The sequence below is a fragment of the Sinocyclocheilus grahami genome, unplaced genomic scaffold (genome assembly GCF_001515645.1).
Source record: "Sinocyclocheilus grahami isolate Dianchi unplaced genomic scaffold, SAMN03320097.WGS_v1.1 scaffold136.1, whole genome shotgun sequence".
NCBI lineage: Eukaryota > Metazoa > Chordata > Actinopteri > Cypriniformes > Cyprinidae > Sinocyclocheilus > Sinocyclocheilus grahami.
In genome coordinates this window covers 2,474,766-2,496,173 of record NW_015505315.1, presented here as the reverse complement: position 1 = coordinate 2,496,173, position 21,408 = coordinate 2,474,766, and the positions used below count along the sequence as shown (strand labels likewise).

General features: G+C 38.8%; 1 protein-coding gene across 1 annotated transcript in view; it reads left to right on the top strand.

The window, feature by feature from the left end:
* Positions 1-224: 224 nt before the first annotated feature.
* The window catches only part of LOC107591036 (cadherin-8-like), a 101,357-nt gene continuing 80,173 nt past the window's right edge, over positions 225-21,408 (top strand). Inside the window, exons 1-2 of the mRNA XM_016280040.1 lie at positions 225-484; positions 2,381-2,865. Of these exons, the coding sequence (XP_016135526.1) occupies positions 2,608-2,865 (258 nt within the window). The 5' untranslated portion in view covers positions 225-484; positions 2,381-2,607. The remainder of the gene's footprint in view (positions 485-2,380; positions 2,866-21,408) is intronic.

The window sequence follows — 21,408 nt, the reverse complement described above, 5'->3', positions numbered from 1 at the left end:
GACGCGACACATGTACGAATGCTTTGTTAGCAGAATGCGTTCAAAAAAAAAAAAAAGTGGGGAAAAACACCAACGCACTGACATAAAAGTTCAGTATTCCCAGGGTAGGGCGCGTGCATTCATTGCCAGGGCTGAGGACCTGCCTCTTTATCAGCCCAATGAGCGCGGCAGAGGGGAGGCTCTTCCCACCAAACACCTCTCGTCCATCTCTCCTCACTCCTCCACTGAGCGAACGGGCTTGCTGGAGCTCACCGACACCCTGTCAACGCCAAGCCACTAAACTGTACGGATAGTAATTGTTCCCAACCGCGTCTGTCAACTTATTTGCTTATTTTGTTCTTGTCCATTTTCAATTGACAGAACATTGACAGAAAGACAAGTGCCTGCAGTATTGCGAAACAAGTCACGTCTTTTCCCCCTTCTCTGATATATTTGTTTTTTATCTTCTGTGAATGACATGGAACGGACGTCCGGATGAGATACAGTAAGTACTAAAGACTCATTAACAGGCGCAGATTTGTGGTTTGGCATGAGGCGCGTGCATTTTTGCTCGACTGAAATACTGGATGTTTCGCTTGATGCTGTTTGCGCTACAGTGATTGATCCGAGAGCGAGACAGATTGACAGCCTGCAGACCAAACCGTAAATACGCATTGTCCGTTATTTGTTTTGCATATCGTTCAGGAATGTCGTGTATCGAATATTTGTGTTCACTTTACACCAGAACGTGTTCTGGGAACGTCTTGGTTAATCAACTTAGTCAACTCGCTGTGCCGTGTGTTTTATGCAGTGCTCTATACTGCTTCTCTAGAGTATCCTTGCCTGCTTTTTAAGTATCGAAATCCTGCTGTTCTTACTCGTTCTAAAGAGCCAGAAAGCGAGCTTAACTAGTAAACGACTTTTTTTTGGTGAGGAGCTGTCCACTTATGCTGGTGCTGAAATTCGCCAGTAATTCAAGCATCGCCTCTGCTCGCCGAGTCTGTATATAGTGTTAGAGTGCAATAAAGCTTTACTGCTCACTGAAGTTACGCTGTGGAAGGAAGACTAAGCGGTGAATGTTTCCAATGGGTGGCTTGCTTACTTGTCTACAGTGCAACACTTGACTGTTGTGTACTGCATTAAAAGATGAAATGTCAGAATTCCTCTTAGCTACCTTTCTGCTGCCTATTGATGCCTTAAACATATGAAATAATAGATAACAGAGTTATCCAGAGGATGCTGCTTCAAACTATTCAGCTAAATAATCCGGTGTAGAGAAATACAGCTTATGATTGTTGTATGGTCAACCAGATAGAGATAAAGAGGGGAAAAAAGACTTGCTGCTGGTATCTGAATTGAAATCAAGTGCATGGACAAATTGCAAAACAAATAGTGTAAGTACAGAATCATAAAAATGTCTGGCTTATATTTTCTGAAAGTGCTGCTCTTGCTCAAACTGATCCAAACCTGGTTCTGTGCAGTGCGTTCAAACTGCGTATCACACAGAGGGATCTGGCAACCCTGCAAGAGGGCAGCTGGCTCAACGATGAGGTAGCATCGTTTTAAAAGGCTTCTTAGGAATGCACAATATATTGGTACCATACTGGATAACTTGTTTACTTCGTATTGGCTGATATTGGATATTTAGTTGTGTATTCACTTTTCTGCTGTTTTTACAATACTTTTGCCGTCATGTAATGCTCACTTAAAGTTCATAATTAAAAAAACGCAATAATTTAATGTCTTATATATATATATATATATATATATATGTCATTCTGCAAACTCTAAATTACACTATAACGTTGTAATATGTCAAGGACATTGAAAGCAGTTGGTTCAGGGAAATGAAATCAGCTCATGAGCATGAGGAGATACTGCTGTTTTTAATTTTTCTCTTCTCTGTGATTTTCAAGTTTACCACATTTATAGTCTATGCTGCAGTCATATGTTGAAAATGTGGTGTTTTTATCTCGTTTCCGGTCCTCAAAATTGCTGTCATTCATAATCATATCTTTTTTTCTAGAAATTGATTGTAATATTAAAAGGTTTTTATATAGTATTTTTATATATTTATTCATTTTTCATTAAAGGATGTTTACTTTTTTTGTGTGTGTGTTATTGGTGTTAAATACTGGTGTGTGCAAGGAATGTGGACACCACAAACATTGTAATCTGAAACTGTAATTGGCTTGATTGTATAGTTCCTAAATGATTTCCAATAGCTTAGAGAGTAAAAACATATTTTTCTGTGCCGTACTATATACTTTTACAGAAGACAGATGTGCTCTGCCTTGATTTCCGATGTCATATCCAACTGACCTTGAGACTTCACTCCTCAAGTTTGTCAGTTTTATTTACATGCACTTCCAGTAAGTCTGCATTTGTCTCTCCCCTCTAGATCTCTTACATTGATGAACCAACTAATGGATGTCGCATCTCTCTGCGAGTCTCTCTTCTCTGTGTTCTGGACACAGATCAGAGTGCATCCATGACCCTCTTCGCAACATGAACTCAAGCTGGGAGATACGTAGAACAAAAGCGTAACCATCCAGCTGTCCGTCAGCTGGTCGACCCCTGACTTTTGGAGGGGAAGCAAAAACAAAGCAAAGACAAAAAATTACAAAGATGCTAAAACGTGGAGAGGAGATGCAGCGAGATCTATGGACTTCTCTCCTGCTAGTATGGATTACTTGTGTGCCGTACTCTTCCATGGCTCCGTTAAACAATCAGTCACAAAGTTTACAAACGGCATCAGCCATGATCCCGCGAAACCGGCCAAGCGAAGGACAAAGAATCCTCAGTCGTGCCAAGAGAGGATGGGTTTGGAATCAAATGTTTGTGTTGGAGGAGTTCTCTGGACCCGATCCAATTCTGGTTGGCAGGGTGAGTAGTCTAATTGTCGGCTGAATATTAAGCTTACTTATCATGTGGAAACATTAATTCTGCTGCCTCAATGCCTTTTCGTTTGACATTTTGTGAAGGAGCAATAATTGCCGTAAAGAAGAGGGCAAGGTTGGCATCGCTGACTCTCGCACAGTTTCCATCTTTAACAGTTCAATTAGGCCGAGGAAAAATACAACTCTGGATGCTAATTTATGCACGGTGTTGTATTTCACAGGCTCTGGGAATGTTCTGCAACGAATCCAGAATTAAGGGATTCGGAAGGGAAAACTCAAAATGAATTTTACAGGCGTAGTGTGCAATTTGCCCCATGCATATGTGTTTATGTAGAGAGGTGAGATGATATGGAGATAATTACGGGATAGGAGAGCAACCTGGCATCGGACCTGTGCAGAGAGCTCTGCGTCCTGAGAGGACTATAGTATGAGCAGGCCAAAGTAGCTTGTTCACAGATCACTGCAAGCGTGAACCTCGGGAGCCCAACCTGGCACTATGCTTGTCCAACTGCTAGCACTTTACCGTAGCCAACAAGATATGCTCGTTCCTCATGCTCGTTTTTTTTTTTCCTCAAACAAGGTTAAACTTCCTTACATATTTTGAATCAATAGTATATTACAACCTTTCCTAAACTCATTTTTTATTATGTTAATGTGACCTTTCATATTAGTTTTTTTTATTTTGTATTTTTTTAATTGTATTTTTATAGTTTCGGCTTCCTTGGTAGGCCAGCATTGATTGGGCTTCAATTTTATGCTGTTTTTTTTCTCCTTAACAAACCACAAGGTTAAGTACTCATGAGCATGGCTTGCAGAGCTCAGATAAGTTCCATGTTGCAGCGAGATAGGAAGCCATGCTGTTGGAAGAGATTGAACACCGCTCCTCTCCCTTTCACCCTCTCTTTTTCACCGCCTCACTCCATCACCTAAGATCTGCAGTCCTCCCTCACTCTGTCTCTCTAATTAAAAAATGAATCAAATAAAGAGTGGGAGGTGTGTGATTCAAATGGGTCATTCAAACCAGCATGTTTTTTTTTTCCCTTTTCCTGCCATCTCTGCCAGGCATGTGGTTGTGGGCTGATTATCGAGGAACCTCAGGCCGAGATTACACTCATTTCATCCTTTAGCTTTTATTACGTGCCGGTCTGATGTTTAATTATACACCCGACTCCTGTCTTGTCAGTGCCCGGACTCCCCTTGAGCACCAGCTGCCAGTCGGAGGAGACGATTAGCATACGTGTAGAAGTGGGCATGGCAGGGCTAAGAGAGACAGCAGAGAGAGAGAGCCACCGAGGAAGGGAGAAGAAGAGTTAGCTATGGTACACGACAGCAGGCATCACACTGTTTGACGTGGTTTTGTGGTCTCGGTGGTCCGACTCACTGGGCTGGCAGTGCAGCTCGCCGTCACCTGGTTCTGAAAGGTGCGTCAAACACGGCACAGCTTGCGTTCCTTTAACATGACTGAGCTTGTTTTAGGTGGCTGTGAAGTTATAGGGGAGGCTAGGGCTAGTTGTCACACTTCTTACTCTAGTGAGGATTTCTAGGGGGAGGTTTCTGTTTGAAAGTGAGTTTCTGCATAGACATATGCGATACTGTTTGGTGTCAGTAAGATTTCTTTAATATTTCTATATATATATATATTACTATATTTCTATAATACATTTTAAAAGTCTGCAATTTTTTTTTAAAAAACACAGTAAAAATTTGAATTCTGTGAATATATATTCTTAATATTTTTGTGGGAATGGTGTTTTTTTTCCAGGATTCTATGACAGAAAGTTCAAAAGAACAACATTTATTTGAAAAATAAGATAGATAGATAGATAGATAGATAGATAGATAGATAGATAGATAGATAGATAGATAGATTGCCATTATGGTTTTATTTTCTTTACTAGTTTACCCGTAAGTTATTGTAAAAATTATGAATTTTAGTTTGGAGGATAACATTTACAAAAATGATCTATTTTATTTTCACCTTTTGTTCTAAGAGTGTTTTGAGTTGGCTATTTGAAACCCACATACAAAACAACTGCTAGAAAGAAAACATATTATGTAATTAGATTATTCAGTCAGAACCTTGCTAAGAAATAGCACTGCACCCCTGTCTCTCGAACAGTATGATACATTCTCACAAATATGTTTGCTAGTTTTGCATCCATTAGCTTTTACCACAAATAAATGATTTATCCATGAACAGTGTACGGACTTGCCACCAAAATAACCACACTGTACGTCTTCATCACTTAACTCTAAATCCATTACTGGCTTATGTCCCAAACATGTGGATTGCACATGAGATTTCTAACTGAGTACTAGTTGTATTCGATTTAGATGCATGATATCTTTATATAACCCTCATAACAGTGAGATGGCAGAAAATAACACATTGGAGGCTTTGTCCAACAAAGAGCAATTTAGACGTGTTTACTTAAAACATTTTCAGTTTTATTACAACATATGTTAGTTAGATCCTATCTTGCACATGTCTTTGTTCCCCTTATTTAGGCTGGAGCGTGTTGTGAAGCCTAATCACAATGGACATCATTCTTCTCTTTGGAGTGGAGATGTACTCTGCACAAATTAATAGCACTGCTGTGTGATGCCTTTTCTTACCATAATGTGCTCTTATCTCTGATGGGATTATGTGTGTTTGTAGCAAAAGGAGCATGGATAATACGCAATTCATATTTATCAATCTGAGCTAAAGAACAAGATCACTGGGAGTATCAGTTTGAATACAAGAGAACGCCATTGATTATTTATTCACAAAAGAAAATGGATACGTGTCTGTTGACATTTGTTTGCCTTACAGGGGGCATGACAACACTTGATAGATAGCGTGTATGAGCTGGAAAGCCATCAGCCAGGCTGTGAATGATTCCCCTTTTTTATTATGTAAAGATTTTTTTTTCTATATCAAGAAATTGTGTTTTGCTCAAGCAAACACCAGTTGATTTGACGCATGTCTCCTTTATGCTGATGTCCAGTGTACTGTGAAGCTGATTTCAGCATTAAAGCCAGAATAACTGCTCATTCTATGCTTTTGGAACCTATTTGTTTAAGGGGGAGGGGAGGAAATTAAAGGGACATTTACCAGCACAGATCTGGCCTACATAAAGGCATGACTCCATTTTGGGTTTAAACCCATATCATTATCTCTCATATTTTCATTCAACACACATTAAGCAATAATGCATCCCTGTAAATAAGCGTGTGAGCTCAATATTATTCTCTGACGCTTCATTAAATGCGAGCCTACAACTTAACCTTGAAATATTCATTATGTTATTATTAATTACATTACAATATTAAATATGAATAACTTTGCTATCAAATATTAATTAGTAGCGCTCTGTCATTTTGTAATGAAAGCCAGAGTGGATTAGTTTCACTGAGCACAATGACTGGAGCTGAGAAGGGATATAAATCTAACGTCGGTCGGGCGTTAAAGCTACACTGCTCCAATTCCGAAATAAAATAGCCCGTTTTACAGTCGAGGGACGTCGTAGAAATGCTGGTGTCTAAAAGTGCTTTAGTGGCATTTGGAAGTGTGCCCTATAGCTAAGGGGAAAATAAAAATATTGTGACAGTTTGAATGTAAGAAGCAGTGAATCCCTGAAACGGACAATCGATTCATGTTCTCTGTGCTGCCTGTGATGGGATTTGCTGTTAACTGCCACTTTGGTTTTTTTTTTGTGACCATGATATATTGCTGGAAATCCACTGAAACTGTCCCAACTATTCTACCGAGGAAGCGTTTTGCTTTTAAACGGTGGCGTAGCAAAACCTTTATTTTTCTAGGAGAGTGTCTCTGTGGAAGACAATACCATGATGATTGTTTCAGAGGATTTCTGGATGGAGCTAGGGTTGATCACAACAAGCCCGACCTTGTATATTACTACTATTGTAATATATGCACACAATAAGCAGTTCTGTTGTTCAGTCGCTCCTGGTCACAGTCTGTACTGAGTGGTGCGAGTTAGACCACAGAGCAGTACTTGCCCTGTTCAACCTTCTTGACACCTCATGAATTATCTATATTCCTCCCACTGATCCACTCTGGAGAGTTACAGCTCTAACTCTCAGCTGTTTTGCTGCGTGTTTCTGTTGCTCTGAAAAACTCTACAGCTTCTCACTTTCAGGTAACTAAACCTGCATACCAGACTGCTAGCCTCAGACTGCTTGCCTACGAACCACCCACAGACCGTGCATTAACCGCCTGATACGTGTTGCATGCAAATTTGGAAAGCACTTTATCAATCTAGTAAATTCAAAACTGATTGGCTGATTTTACATAACTTGAAAGATTAAGGTCACAGAGGTGCGTGCTTTTAATCAGTTCTTCTGGGAACACATACGTACAGATACAGCTAGCGCTTCTGAAGATGAAATAATCTCTGGATTTGATTTGCTTGTTTGAATCTTTGAGAGCTTTGTGTGTGTCAATTTAAATAGATATCTTCATGTAAAAACTATATATTCTGGTTTGTTTTATAATGCAGTATGAGAGATAAGTTGTGTCCCAAATGATATACTATGCACTTATATAATTCAATGTACTCTACTGTCTAGTGTATGGATTTTTTTAAGGTTATTTTGTCATCTGTCAGAGCCTGTTAGCCCCTTCCTCTCCTCTACAAAAGAAGCTTTAAAGGGGGGTTAATTAAATGCATAACCTGGATATTTGAAGTGCACTAACTAACTAACTTACTAACTAACTAAATGAATGAATGAATGAATGAATGAATTAATTAATTAAATATCTAGTATAATCTCTAGTCATTTTCAGTACTCCCTTTGTCTGAGTGTTTTCTGCACATTTGCAAACAATGCCACAACATTATTAATTAATTCATTTATTTATATATATATATATATATATATATATATATAATTATTATTATTAGTGTGTGTGTGTGTGTGTGTGTGTGGTATAGATAGCTTCTCCTGTCTAAGTGGGTGGTTCTTGGCCAGAATGAGCTGCTGTATGTTTAGTTAAAGGTCTGACAAACTTCTTCTTCCCTCTTTTGTTAAAGAGATAGTTCACCAAAAAGAAGAAAAAAAAGAAGAAAGACAAATAGAAAATTGTGACATAATTTACTCACCTCCATGTCATTTCATGACGCCAACCTGTATGAAACCACATGAGGATGAGTAAATAATAACATAGTATCCATTTTTGGGTGAATTATCCGTTTTAAGAATGTGATGCGTAAGTGTTTGTATTTGCAGGTCTTCATTTTTTTTCTTTTTAATGTCTGATTCATGTAATTACGTACATAACAAGATTATAACAAGTGTGTCCAGGGTACTGCTGTGACATATGATTATGTCCTTTAATTCCATCACACGCTTATGGTGCGTCACACAGCTTCATTCCTTGCTGCTATCTGACGAGGGGCTTTTTAGCAGATCAAAGGTCCACCTTCTGATCCCCTCACGATTTACCCCTGCCAACGCACACTCTGATCTGAGACGGTCCTGTGAATTAATCTGCCTTTGCTCAGGTTAGGAGGGAGGCAGTGCAGGTTCTAATGGATATCGAGCAGTTGCGTGTGATTGAAGGGCTGGTGAGTGGGCACTAACGAGGGTATTATTGGACTTATCAGTAACCCAAGTAATGAGATGCTGATGATCACCACTGGCCACTGCATCCATCTGCAGCTCCTGATCTGGCCTGTGATTGGGATTGTGCCACTGGTGATGCAGAAGGAGAGATGAATAAACTGTCGTCTTATTTGAACTTTTTTATGGTTAGGGCTGGCAAAGACAGAACAGCAAATGACAACGTGATCTCATTAGTAATCACAGCTGTGTTTGCATAGACACTGAAATGTAATAATTAACACTAACAGCATGTAAAATAGCATTTTATGTTAGCATTGTATGTATGAAGTATGAAGTTTGCGCTTCTGAGAAGTACAAATGTTATAAGTAATGTAACAATTTTAAATCTACATAAAGTACAAAAATGTAGTAATAGTATATTGTGATTTATTGTCACTGTAAATTTATCTACGGTTCAGATGTTTTATTTATTTATTTTTCCGTCATTTAAAACAATATTAAATGCATGTAACCGTTTAAGATTTTAATATATTTTAAAATGTCATTTATTCCAGTGATGGCAAAGCTGAATTTTCAGCAGCCATTACTCCAGTCTTCAGTGTCACATGATCCTTCTAATATGTTGATTTGGTGCTCAAGACACATTTCTACTTATCAATGTTAAAAATGTTATGTAACGTTAAAGTTATGTTGCTTAATATTTGTTTTGTAGAAACTGTGATACTTTTATCGATTCTTTGAGGAATAGAATATTAAAAAACAGCTTTTTTAAAATATAAATATTTTGTAATATTATAGCCTAAATGTCTTACTGTCACCTTTGATCAATGTAATGCATTTTTGCAGATTATCTTTTAAAAAATAAATATAAAAATATTGCCCCAAAACTTTTGAATGATAGTGTAAATAAAATAAGATTTCTTATTACTTCAGTACTTTTAAATGCTGCCAATATGTCCATATTGTAAATTTCAGTGTATATCCAAATGTAAAAATGTGTGTGTTTTGAATGCTGCATACAAATACCTGCAAATACTAAAGAGACCAGGCTGATAATAATTAGGGGCAACAGGATTGGACGATGATGAAATAAAAATATAGACAAATCTATATTGCGCACTGCTCGCAAGATCTCAACTGCTGTCCCATAGCTCTAACTTCTGTTTTTTTACTGTTATCAAAATGAGTTATCATGAAGTGGTGGTGGTACTGTAGCACTGCAAGATTATCAATACGCATCAAAAAAGAATCCTCCGGCACAAGTCAGTGCCCCTCTTGTTCTTGTTGCCTCACCATTAAATTCAGCACCCTTTGTTCCTTTCTTTCTATTTCATGCCTCCTATTCAGTGTGTTATTTCACCCAAGAGCTGTGGGTCGTGCAGGCCTTTAAAGCCATTGTATCATTGCTAGGTGAGCACAGTCTGTTGTCTCTCTGTCTGTCTCTGTGTCTGTCTCTCTCTCTCTCTCTCTCTCCGCACAGTGCTGTAATAAAACACCAGGACTCTGCACAGTGTCCAGCTGAGCTGTGGGATCACATTAACACCTCTCGGACCAGCCGGACAGCTTGTCTATAGCTCCGTGTTGTTGTCTTTGTCCACATTAACAAGGTCTGCCTGTGTATATATGTATGTGTGTGTGTGTGCATGATTGCTACATGTGTGTAAAGAGACTTAACTTGACAGAAGAGCATTTCTTGAGCTAAGCATATTTCCATTACAACAGCAGGGTCACGGTACAACTGCAATTACAGACAAAAGCCCTGCTCCATCTGCCTTTCACCAGGTGCGCTTGAATCATTAAATATGTATACTGCCCAGCATTTAAATAAATAACTGCTGGCATTTTATTCCTCTCTCCGATCGCCACGTCTTCATACCCCTCGCAGCATCTCTCCGCTCTTTCTTTTCACCCACACACACACACACATACACACACGAAAACACATGATATACAGCTCCAGCAGGCGTAATGAGCCAGTGTGGCAGAGGTGTGACAACAGCAGTGCACCTTTGCAGTGACTTATAGGGTCTGGTCGCTGCGAGAGTTGTTTGAGGTGTAAATCCCACATCCCTCGGTGGTAACAAGAACACAAACAAACACAGGCACACTTTGTCCCTGCGCTCTGAATCCTCTGCCGAAGTGACACCGGGGCTCGGGATGAGGAATCTGCAAGCGCTCCTCATCGGTTCTCCTCAGAACGTTGTGGGAATCCACAATGAACGCTGTATAAACGTTTTCATGTGGCGAGGATGAGGTAGGAGTCAAGCCAATGAATGAAGAAGAGAAAGAATACGCTTTCTCGAAAAAAAAACAGACGCAACCAACTGTACACAAAGACGATTTCATTCACGCTGTCAGGTAATGGCAGCGTAGTACTGAATATCCACAGCCATCTTTTCTGCTCATCTCTGTTCATTAAGTGAAAAAAATATAATCTGTACAAAGGCCACCCACCTTGCTTCTTACAGGCGAGGAAGAAAATCCATACATCGACAAAGCTTTTATAACCGTCTTTCTCTGTGGGCCAGATAGTCACATGCCTTTTGAGCCTTGGCTGTAACCTTAGAGGTCGTGGTGTATACTATCTCATTTCTGCTGTTTGATTAAATTTGAGCATGCTCAGGTTTGAACAAAACTGCTTCGGTCAAGTATTATAGCCTTCTTTAGAGAAGAAACCGATCGTGCGCTGGCCTTGAACGGGATGGTAGAGATACACCTGGGTACTTCACATACCTGATGTTACCTTTGTTTGCCAGCAGTCTCTGGGTTTTGGCTGTTGAGAGAACTTGTGGAGGTGGTGTATGTAGCTGCTAAATGAAGGTTTTTGGCAGAGAGCCTTGAACTCTGCGTGGACTAATCACTGGAATTAAGCAGTTAACCTTTACTGTGTCGCCTGGGCTCGATCTTTCACTGCTAAAGCGTGTTATATGGCCCTTTCACTCAGCACTGCCAGAGCCTCTGAATCACACCATGTATACTGTAGTCAACTCACTATACAAACTGTGACTGAAGGTATCAAGAGCCATTATTTATTTAGTTTGTTCTTATTCATTTATTTCTCTGTTAACCTTGAGAGGTCATTGCTGGAATGAGCATTTTGAATGCCTGTGGTTGATATACTGCATAGTAGACACTGTGGTCTGTGTTAATCTTGTCAGTGAAATTACTAACCAGGGCTCGCAAAATCGCTAGCCCGACATGCCGGGGCTATTGTATTTTCCAGTCGGGCTACCAAAATGTATCACCACCCTGCCCGACGGGCTATCGATTGAATAGTGACATAAATTTCCTAACTTGATTTGCGTTGTTCAATCGCTTGTAGGGTGAAACGGATCGTAGCTGATCGTTTGCACTTGTTTCTAAGTCTTGCTGATTGAACACATACACACAAAATTATCTCAAAATATTTGTCTCTGCAAGTATTCTCGTAAACACAGTAAGTTATGTCTTAAGTGATCGTAAACAGTGGAGAAAGAAATCTCCTGTGCATCATTATATTGGATCCGTGCATTCTGTCTTAAAGGGGCAGCAGCCTATAAACACCTGCTGTTCCATAAGCGCCACCTGCTGTCAAGTCATGTAAAATCACCTTTATTTATAGAGCGCTTTTAACAATACAGATTGTGTCAAAGCAACTGTACAGCATCAATTAGGAAAATATTGTGTCAATAATGCAAAATGACAATAGTAAACACTAAATTTTCAGTTAAAGGCAGTTCATCATTGAATTCGGTGATGTCATCATCCAGCTCAGTTCAGTTTAAATAGTGTCTGTGGAATCAAGTTGACGATATCGCAGGAAATTAAGTGTACCCAACTAAGCAAGCCAGAGGCGACAGCGGCAAGGAACCAAAACTCCATCGGTGACAGAATGGAGAAAAAACCTTTGGAGAAACTAGGCTCAGCCGGAGGGCCAGTTCTCCTCTGGCCAGACAAAACCAGCAGTTCAATTCCAGGCTGCAGCAATGTCACATTGTGCAGAGGACTCAACTGGTTCCTGTGGTCTTGTCCCGGTGGCTGTCTAGGGGATCTGTCTCTGGGGCTGATCTAGTTGTCCTGATCTCCGCTGACATTCAGGGCTGTAGAGGTCATAGGTGCTGATCCAGCATCTAGTCTGCATACGTACTAGATCCTGGTGACTGCAGTGACCATCTGATCTGGATACAGACTGGATCTAGTGGCTACAGTGACCTCGGAATAAGAAAGAAACAGACTACTATTAGAGTAGATGCCATTCTTCTAACAATGTAGCAAGTACATCGGGTGTTATGGGAAGTGTTCCCGGGTTCCGGTTGTCCTAATTAATGCAGCCTAAAAATCCTTTAATGGATTTGAGTATTAGAAATGTGTTAGTGTGTTATGTGTAAGCCAGGTTAAAGAGATGGGTCTTTAATCTAGATTTAAACTGACAGAGTGTGTCTGCCTCCCAAACAATGTTAGGTAGGTTATTCCAGAGTTTGGGCGCTAAATAGGAGAAGGATCTGCCGCCCGCAGTTGATTTTGATATTCTAGGTATTATCAAATTGCCAGAGTTTTGAGAACGCAGTGGACGTGGAGGACTATAATGCAATAAGAGCTTGTTCAAATACTGAGGTGCTTTCTGACAGTAACCTGTCAGAGAGTGACATTTGTGTCTCATTCACAAAGCTAAAATCAGACCATTCTGTTTTTGTTTCAAATTTTGAAATTATACAATCCAAATAACATGTATTTAGTATATGTTTTGGATAGTAATTCAAATGCAGTGGTTGCCTCTGATTTTAAATTTTTTTTTTTTATTTGAGTTGGGATTTGTTTTAAAATTTCAAGTTAGTTTTATTATTTAACATTTACATTTCACAAAGAAATATGCAGCATTTTGTCTGAGAAATAATAAAAGGACACCTCTTCATTTATAATTTGTCTTAAATCTCATTTTGTACAAAAAAATAAATAAATCGTAAGAAAATTGTATCGTGTAATCTGTATCGTGAATTTTATCACACCATAAGTTTAGTGAATCGTTACATCCCTATATGCTACTAGTTTTTGCTGAGCATGCTGATTTGTCCACAGTACAGTTTAGCCGATGTCTTTTTTTTATTCGGGCTAGTTAAATTCATTTTGGGCTACCAAAACCTGAAGAATGCCTGCCTGAAGAGCTACCAGGGATTTTGAAATTTTGCGAGCCCTGCTAACAAATGTGTTTGTTGGCGTGTGTTAGATTAGTTTATATGTCTTAGATTTATCCAATAAAGCCTTATTTATATGGAAAAGAGAAGTATCTTGTGTTTTGTGCTCACAAGTTAATGTCTTAAACTGCCGATCTTGTTACTATGCTAATTAATAGTGTTTTCACTATATTTTGGATATAAATATCCCTTGCAGAATTGATGTCATACGGCTCGTTCACTGAATCGCAGGCCGTCTCAGTGATCCGCCGTAAAACAGTGATTCTGTCCTAATTCCCTTGCATATTAATGGTGGAGTTCCCTTTAAAATCTTAAATGATTCCCTTTGAGCTAAATTATTGACCTGTTTCCCTTACACATCATTTTTGATCATAAAGAAGCATAGTGAGGATTTTAATTAAATATTTGTTGGAATGAGCTGAATGAATCTGAATGCAACTGGAACTTACCTTTAGACAGAACGACGCAAATGTATAGGTGAATTTGAGTTAATACTAATCAGAATATGTAAGTAATGTGGATATGTTATTGCATGCGATTATACTTTCCTAAACAGTCTAAACTTTCACTGAAAAAGTACAATAACATTCAAAAGTATTTTATATTTATGTATTTTATATATTTTTTTATATTTTTAAATATCTCTTATGTTCACCAAGGCTGCATTTATTTAACCAAAACTGTAAATATTGTAATGTTATATTTTGAATTAGAATTCAAATTAATGGTTAATCTGAATTTACAGCAGCCATTGCTTCAGTCTTCAGTGTCACGTGATCCTTTTTTTCAGGGCCAATTTATATAGCCTGGGTTCAGTTCGTTTACATATATTTTGTGTGTTTTATACATATTTTAAAGGTTTGTACATTAATAACAAGTCAAGATTGATCTGTTACAGCCTATTATTGTCTGCCAAAATGCTATTTGTATCTACTAAAATTATATTCAAGTCCTGTCAGAATTAGGGTGACCAGACGTCCCTTTTTTCCCGGGACAGTCCCGTATTTCAGCTCTATTTTTAGTGTCCCGACTTATTTTGAAAAAATCATGTTTTGTCCCGTATTTCACAATTTCTTTAAGACTGGGCGATCAGAGCGAGTAGTAGAAATGTTCTGTCACATGAGAACAGACTATTCAAAAGTAACTAAGCTTGTCGTAGAACGAAATCACCATCCAATCACAATTTGTTATCGATTAACTTGCAGTAATGAAGTCGGGATAGGCGGAATCATGCTGAATGACACACAACAGAAACGCTCTCTCGCCCGCGCGATCCCAGTTCTGCTATCAGTTCTCCTTGTGCCTTAATTGTCAAATACACACAGCTGTCAAAATGTCCATCGTGTGGAGTATCTCACGTAAATACAGTCGGTTATGGCTTAAGTGAATGTAAACAGGTGGGTGAAAACCGGATATGTGTCAGTATATTACATTCTGTAATATACTGTAATATATATCTCATCCCGTATTGAACCATGATAAATCTGGACACCCCCAATGGACTATAATTAATGACTAGCACTTGAAGAGAATTTTAACAAAATGACAAAAATAATAATAATAATAATAATAATAATAATAATAAAGAACACTGGTTATAGCTCTGCTTTAATTCAATGACAATGTTCTTCCCCCCCTCCAGTTCTGGTGAATTATAACTGACCATAAGAAAGCCAAATTTGCTTACTTGCTGAGAGACTTGATGCAAGAGCACGTGATTTAGTTTAAGCTCTGGCAGCAAGGCTAATTTCTCCATCATTTTGGATTGCAATTATTCAATCCTGATTACTTAAACACTTGATTATAATTATTTAAACCTTCTAATTGCTCACTGGTATAGTCATTGTGGGCTGCTAAGTCATCATCCAGTGAGTCAGTGGATGCTTGGCAGGGCTAAGCAGCTCGCTTCTGCAGACGGCACCCTGCATCAGGGGAACTGCAGGCAGAAGGGCTTATCCCAGGCTCCCTCAACCCATGAAAGCCTAGAAGCCAAACTGGGAGGATAAAGTAATCTTGTCGAGAATGGATGTCGCTTTTGTGCTTTTTGATGTGTAGTTAACTGGGAGCAAATGTGGGAGCAGGCGAGGTGTAGACAATGAGAGCTGGTGGGAGGAAAGGCCTATTTTGAGATCTTTAAGAACAGCCACCATTCACTGCTGCCTTCTGCCCGAGCTCCAAAATAACAACAAAAGAGGAAGTAAACCCCTGCTTCCGGTGCTTTCTAGCATTGTGGCACCTCCTGTTGTTGGTGTCTGTTGCTGCTTGGCAGCCATTTTGAGAAGAACAAAAAGTAACCATGGTGAATCGATTGCCCCGGTTGTCTCAGTGACACACCTGCAAGATTGTCTGAGAGCCAGCGAAGTGTGCCAATGACCTTTATTGCAAATGAGCTAGTTTTGTTTAATAATGCTGCTTGAGAGAGTAAGAATAAAATAGAATAATTCAGAGAGAGAGAGAGAGAGAGAGCAAAGCCTTGTGTGACGCTCTTGTGCATGTGAATCAATAATCAGCATTCGAGCATGTGATGCATTGTTTCATGCCATTGTGATTCTGTGTAAATACATTTAGGCCATCTTTGTGCAGCATTAGAAAGTCTGCATAAACACACAGTATATTTGCCTGCTTTGATGCGGGTTGTATATGTAGATCAATGCTTCTCAACCGGGGGCCGGGGCCCACTAGGAGGCCTCAGCAAGCCTTCCAAGATGAGTTTAAACACTAAAAAAAATCTAGTGCAAAAACACTTAAAAAAAAATCTAGTCTAGAAACAATTTTCATTGATTATTTATATAATCATATACAGTATATGAGGAATCAGCAAGTAACACATTGAATTAAACATGAATGTTTTAATAAAAAAAGAAGAAATTAAGTGTTTTCATGTAGAAGCTACTCTTTAACTACTCTAACTATTTAACTATTTTAAATAATATGTAACTGTGAAAAACTTTATTTATTTTTTATTTTTTTTATTACAGTAAATGATTTTAAATGAGACCTGGAAAAAAGGTCAATTAAAAGTTCCAAAACACCAATTTTAAATTAATACACATTTCACTTTTTCTGCCAAGCTCTAAAATATTTTATTAGATAAAAATTGTGAGAGAGAAAAATATATTATTTAAAAAAAAACCATATTGTTAATCCGTATCCATAAATATAAACCATGAACAACTGGAAGGGTCCTACAAATTGATTGGTTAAAATGAGTGATCACCCTGTAAAACATTCAGCTCTTAAAATTCCTGAAATTTAACTATTTTAATGTTGTTAATCATAGTTATTTTTAGTTACTTATTTTAGTTTTTTTTTTTTTTTTTACAGAAATTAGAAGCATCCATAAAATAAAATAAGTTTTGAAACTAAAACTAGGTCTAGGGGCCCATATATTGTGGTGGGCAATGGAGGACCTTGGATTCAAAAAGGCTGAGAACCACTGATGCAATTTCTGGGCAAATTGTACCGTAAAATAGTGTCATAACGCTGCATTGAAGCAGTCTGTAGGCCATTATACACATATACTCACGCTCGCTCACCCACATATCAGTTGCAAATGACTTTTCTCACATCTCCATCTCGACAATGTCCCAACATGATCCATTCTAGTCCAGACATCCTAAAAATGCTGATTATATCTAACAAAATGAAGCAAATCTCGTCACAGGCCCTGTTGTAATAGTACAAGGTTTTAACATGCTAATGCGCTGGGTGGGTTTTGCAGACAACATTTCATCTAATTTCAATTCCTCCTTTCCTCTTCTTGGCATTGAGGGGTTGCATGAAAAATTCAAGCCGTTATAATATGAGATCCAGATGAATCATGAATCCTTAATGGCTATCAGGCCTGTATAGGCCGGCCTCTGGAATTACACTCAAAGAACGATGACTTTCTTTGTACTAGGCCAGTTGCCTTTTTTGTAAGCCAGTGTCTAAGCCAGTGTCTTTTTTGTATATATATATGTATATATGTGTGTGTGTGTGTGTGTGTGTGTGTGTGAGATGCTTCTCATACAGGCATGAGCTTACACCTTCATGGTACAGAGATGAAGGAAAAAACAAGACAGAACAAGTGTGAAAAGGATTGGAGACATGCTACTCCACACATATCGGTTTGTGTCTTAAAGTTTATTAGCTTGTGCTGATGGAGTGGGCATGAATGATGGTGTGAAAAGGAAAGGAAATAAATAAAGGAAATAAAGGAAATACACTCTCTCTCACCTCCTACACTAATGTGTCAAAAAAGAGAGATGTCTAAATCATTAGTATCTATAATTACTATTATTTAAGGCTTTCTAAGAATCACATTTGCTATTGAGCTGCCAAATTGATTGGTTGCAACATGTAACAAAAACGGTTTTCTGCAAGAACACACACACACAGGGTGTTGAGACACATTGTGTTATTTCTCCAGATGGTGTATGATTTCCTCAAAGTGCTAGAGAGCTATTGGCATTTTCAAACTGATATTGGATATCTGTTGTGTGTCCTTGCTACAGGAAATTCATATGTGTTCAGAGTGAACATTGACTGCCTTTCTTTTTTTATTATAGCACGCTCTCAGGCAAAAACAAACACATACGTAAAGCCTGACGTGCAATCACACAGGAACATGAACACATAAGCGGAGACGGATGGCGCACCGGAAATTTTTGGCCAATTACAGATCTGTGATGTCATGCCAAACATTACAGGTGCGTACATTACAAATGCAAGGCCACTGTCGTGCTGCCACTGTGTATTTTTATCCACGTGGAGGAAGCTGAAAACATGTCAGGTAGCTTTTCTCGTGCTCGCCTAGCTTTATGGCTCAATATTTTCACGGATCCTGGTACGAAGCACACTTAGTCAAAGGGGATGACCAGGCTAGCCAATTGCACTCCTGCGGATCGATGCAATCTCACATTGCCATGTTTCAGCCCATTTGTCTGTGTCTCCAAGATACTTTTAGAAACGTTCCAGGGCAAGTTTCTTCAGTTCAAGAAGGCATTCCGGTGTCAGTGTGCTGTTGTTTTTCCTCCAGACTGCAGTGAAACGGTAATGCAACTTTTGCTTATCACATGGTTGTGGACATGTGCGGCGTCTGCTGCCAGAAATCTATCTCTGAGACGGCCCGCCCATGGACATGACCTTTTTCTTTTGTTAACGCGTAGTGTTTTCATAAATTCTGTGCTGATATTGCGGGCTTGATAATTACTACGCTCCTGCACACCCGGCCTCTTTATTAGTTTCCTGACAATGGGCTGTCTCGTCAGCTACACCGCTGCAGGGCCAAGAAAACTTGCTCCCCCTTGCCTCTCTCGTTCGTGACCTGAAATGAATCAGATGCTCACTGATGCCCCCCTGACATCTGAATATTGGTAATAAAGCTAAGAACACGTTATTTAAATTCAATCACAGAGCTTAGTTTGAAAAAACATCATCTTTTTAAGTAAGAGCAGACATTGGGTCATATTCACTTACCATGCATATACACATATTTGTGTGTGTGGGAATGTTTCTGTGTAGAAATCATTATTCATCAGAGTTCACACTTAAATGTATTCTAAAGTTTAGGATTACATTTGGAACCAAATGAAACCTCATTCACACAAAACCCTGGTGACCTTATAGACATGGAAATGTATCATACACAATGTGTGTGTGTGTGTGTGTGTGTGTGTGTGTGTGCGTGTGTATAGGGAATACTTAAAAAAAAAAAAAATACTGTAAGTGTTTTATTGTAGAGTAATACAAATGATCTGCATGATATTTGTGTCTAGGCCTCTATTAAAAGGTATTTATGATGTTTGACTACCTGTGGGCACAAGCTCCAATGAATTCAGAGGTATACACTTTTGAACAAGGAAAATTGTTAAATTCCATGCAAAAGTTTATAAGAACTTAACATATGTAATTATTAATGAATGAGATACATGTATGTCCTCAGAATTTGTATGATTTGTTCATGCTTTATGAAGAAATAAAATAGCTCTGAATCTCCAGGCTTGTTCTACTTTTCATTCACAAATTTTCAATTTTCACCCAAAAAAAAAGAAACTTTTTATTAATTTATTTTCCTAAATAAAATGTGAAATATCTCTTAGCAGAATGTAAAACTATGTTGTTTAATGAATGAAGGGGAGGCATTTTTGTTTAGAAGCATTTTGTTTGCATCGAAATATGTTTCTCTCTTACCCTTTGTGTCATTATGGGACACCACTGCAGCATCACTCTATCTGTCCTTGCCTAGGCTTGAATCCGTAATAAGCCTATCAGGTGAATATGATGGCGAAATGGAAAAGGAGATTACAGTGTTGATGCTAAGGCTGTTGGAAGGGCCTGTACACATGTTATTGAATTTTTTGGGATCCCTTGCCAGTAGTTTTGTCCTTGTCAATACAGATCACACTCTGTAGGTCAGACTCTGGGGAATAGGTCACTGAGGTTTGATCTGAAAGAACTGAGGCTAGGAAAGCAGAGAGCGAGAGGGAGAGATATACAGTCATATTATTTTACTGCTCCACTCAATATATTATATAGCCGCTCTTTATAATGGAAAGCTAACTTTTATTTTATCATATTTGTGAGTGGCAGCAGTGCTCGGTGATAAGGGCACATCCTGTGTGCGGGAGTGCAATCTGAACCTGAAGGGGTGGATGGTGATGGGAACTAACTACTTACGAGTGAGAGGGGCTGGGCTGGATGTGTCTGTTAGGGAACATAATTACTACTAATGACCATTAGGAGTTCAGTTTTCACCCTCCAGGGATTGGTGAAAGGGCTTTCGCCTTATCAGTTGATTAGTGCAAATCGTGGAGGCCGGATCCAGCATGTTAAGTAAACGGGACTGAGAAGTGTAGCATTATCTGGGGAAGACTAATGGAGCAGCGCAGAGTTCATCCTGAGCTAATGTGAGCTGCATATACGGAACCACTTACAGAAATCAGATAATAATATCAAAAATTGAGCCACCTCCCCATCCCACCCCAAACACCACACACATCTCTTTCCACATATTGCTTTTCCACTAGTCTTGTTTATTTGCATATGTAAGTGAACCCTATATATGGATCTTTCTTCTTGGATTTGGCCAACAATTAGTTGTTGACGGAGCAGTATCGCTGAAATGATCGCATGAGGTGCAAACAGGGCCACGTTTGATGTGTTCAGATTAATCCATAATTGGACAAGGGCTGGGAGGGATAAGACCATGTCATACACGCCTGGACATGTTCTCTCGCCTCTGGTATGCTAATGGCATAGGTTTAGCATAAACCATATAATCGTGTTTACTGGGTAAACTCACATTCAATTTCTGGCCAAGCGGAATGATGGAGATTGAGAGATGAAAATGGGTGGGTGATAAATAATCTTGAACGTCACATGCACCGCAGGTAACTTATGAGACATTTATTGATGATTCAATATTTGTACTCGTCAATGCTTATTTATGATTTATTACTTCTTAAAAAAAAGACATAAGGCAATAATCAGTGATTGCCATATAAACCAAGCTGTGAGATCCTGTTGAACAAACACTGTATATTAGTCGAGAGTCCTCGTTAAACAAATGTCTCAGATTGGATCATAGATATACACAAACCCCATAATTACTCATGGAAAAGACAAATTGAAGCAGACCCATATGATGATGATGTATCTCCTGCTGTACATGTGCGAATAATAAACCAGCAGATGTATTGTAAATATGTAGCCTTGTACTGAATGAAAAGACAGCAGGCGGTTTATTGCACTACATCTTTATGTCTGTGCTCTCAACCATGCGTTGGATACAAACATGCCAGAAA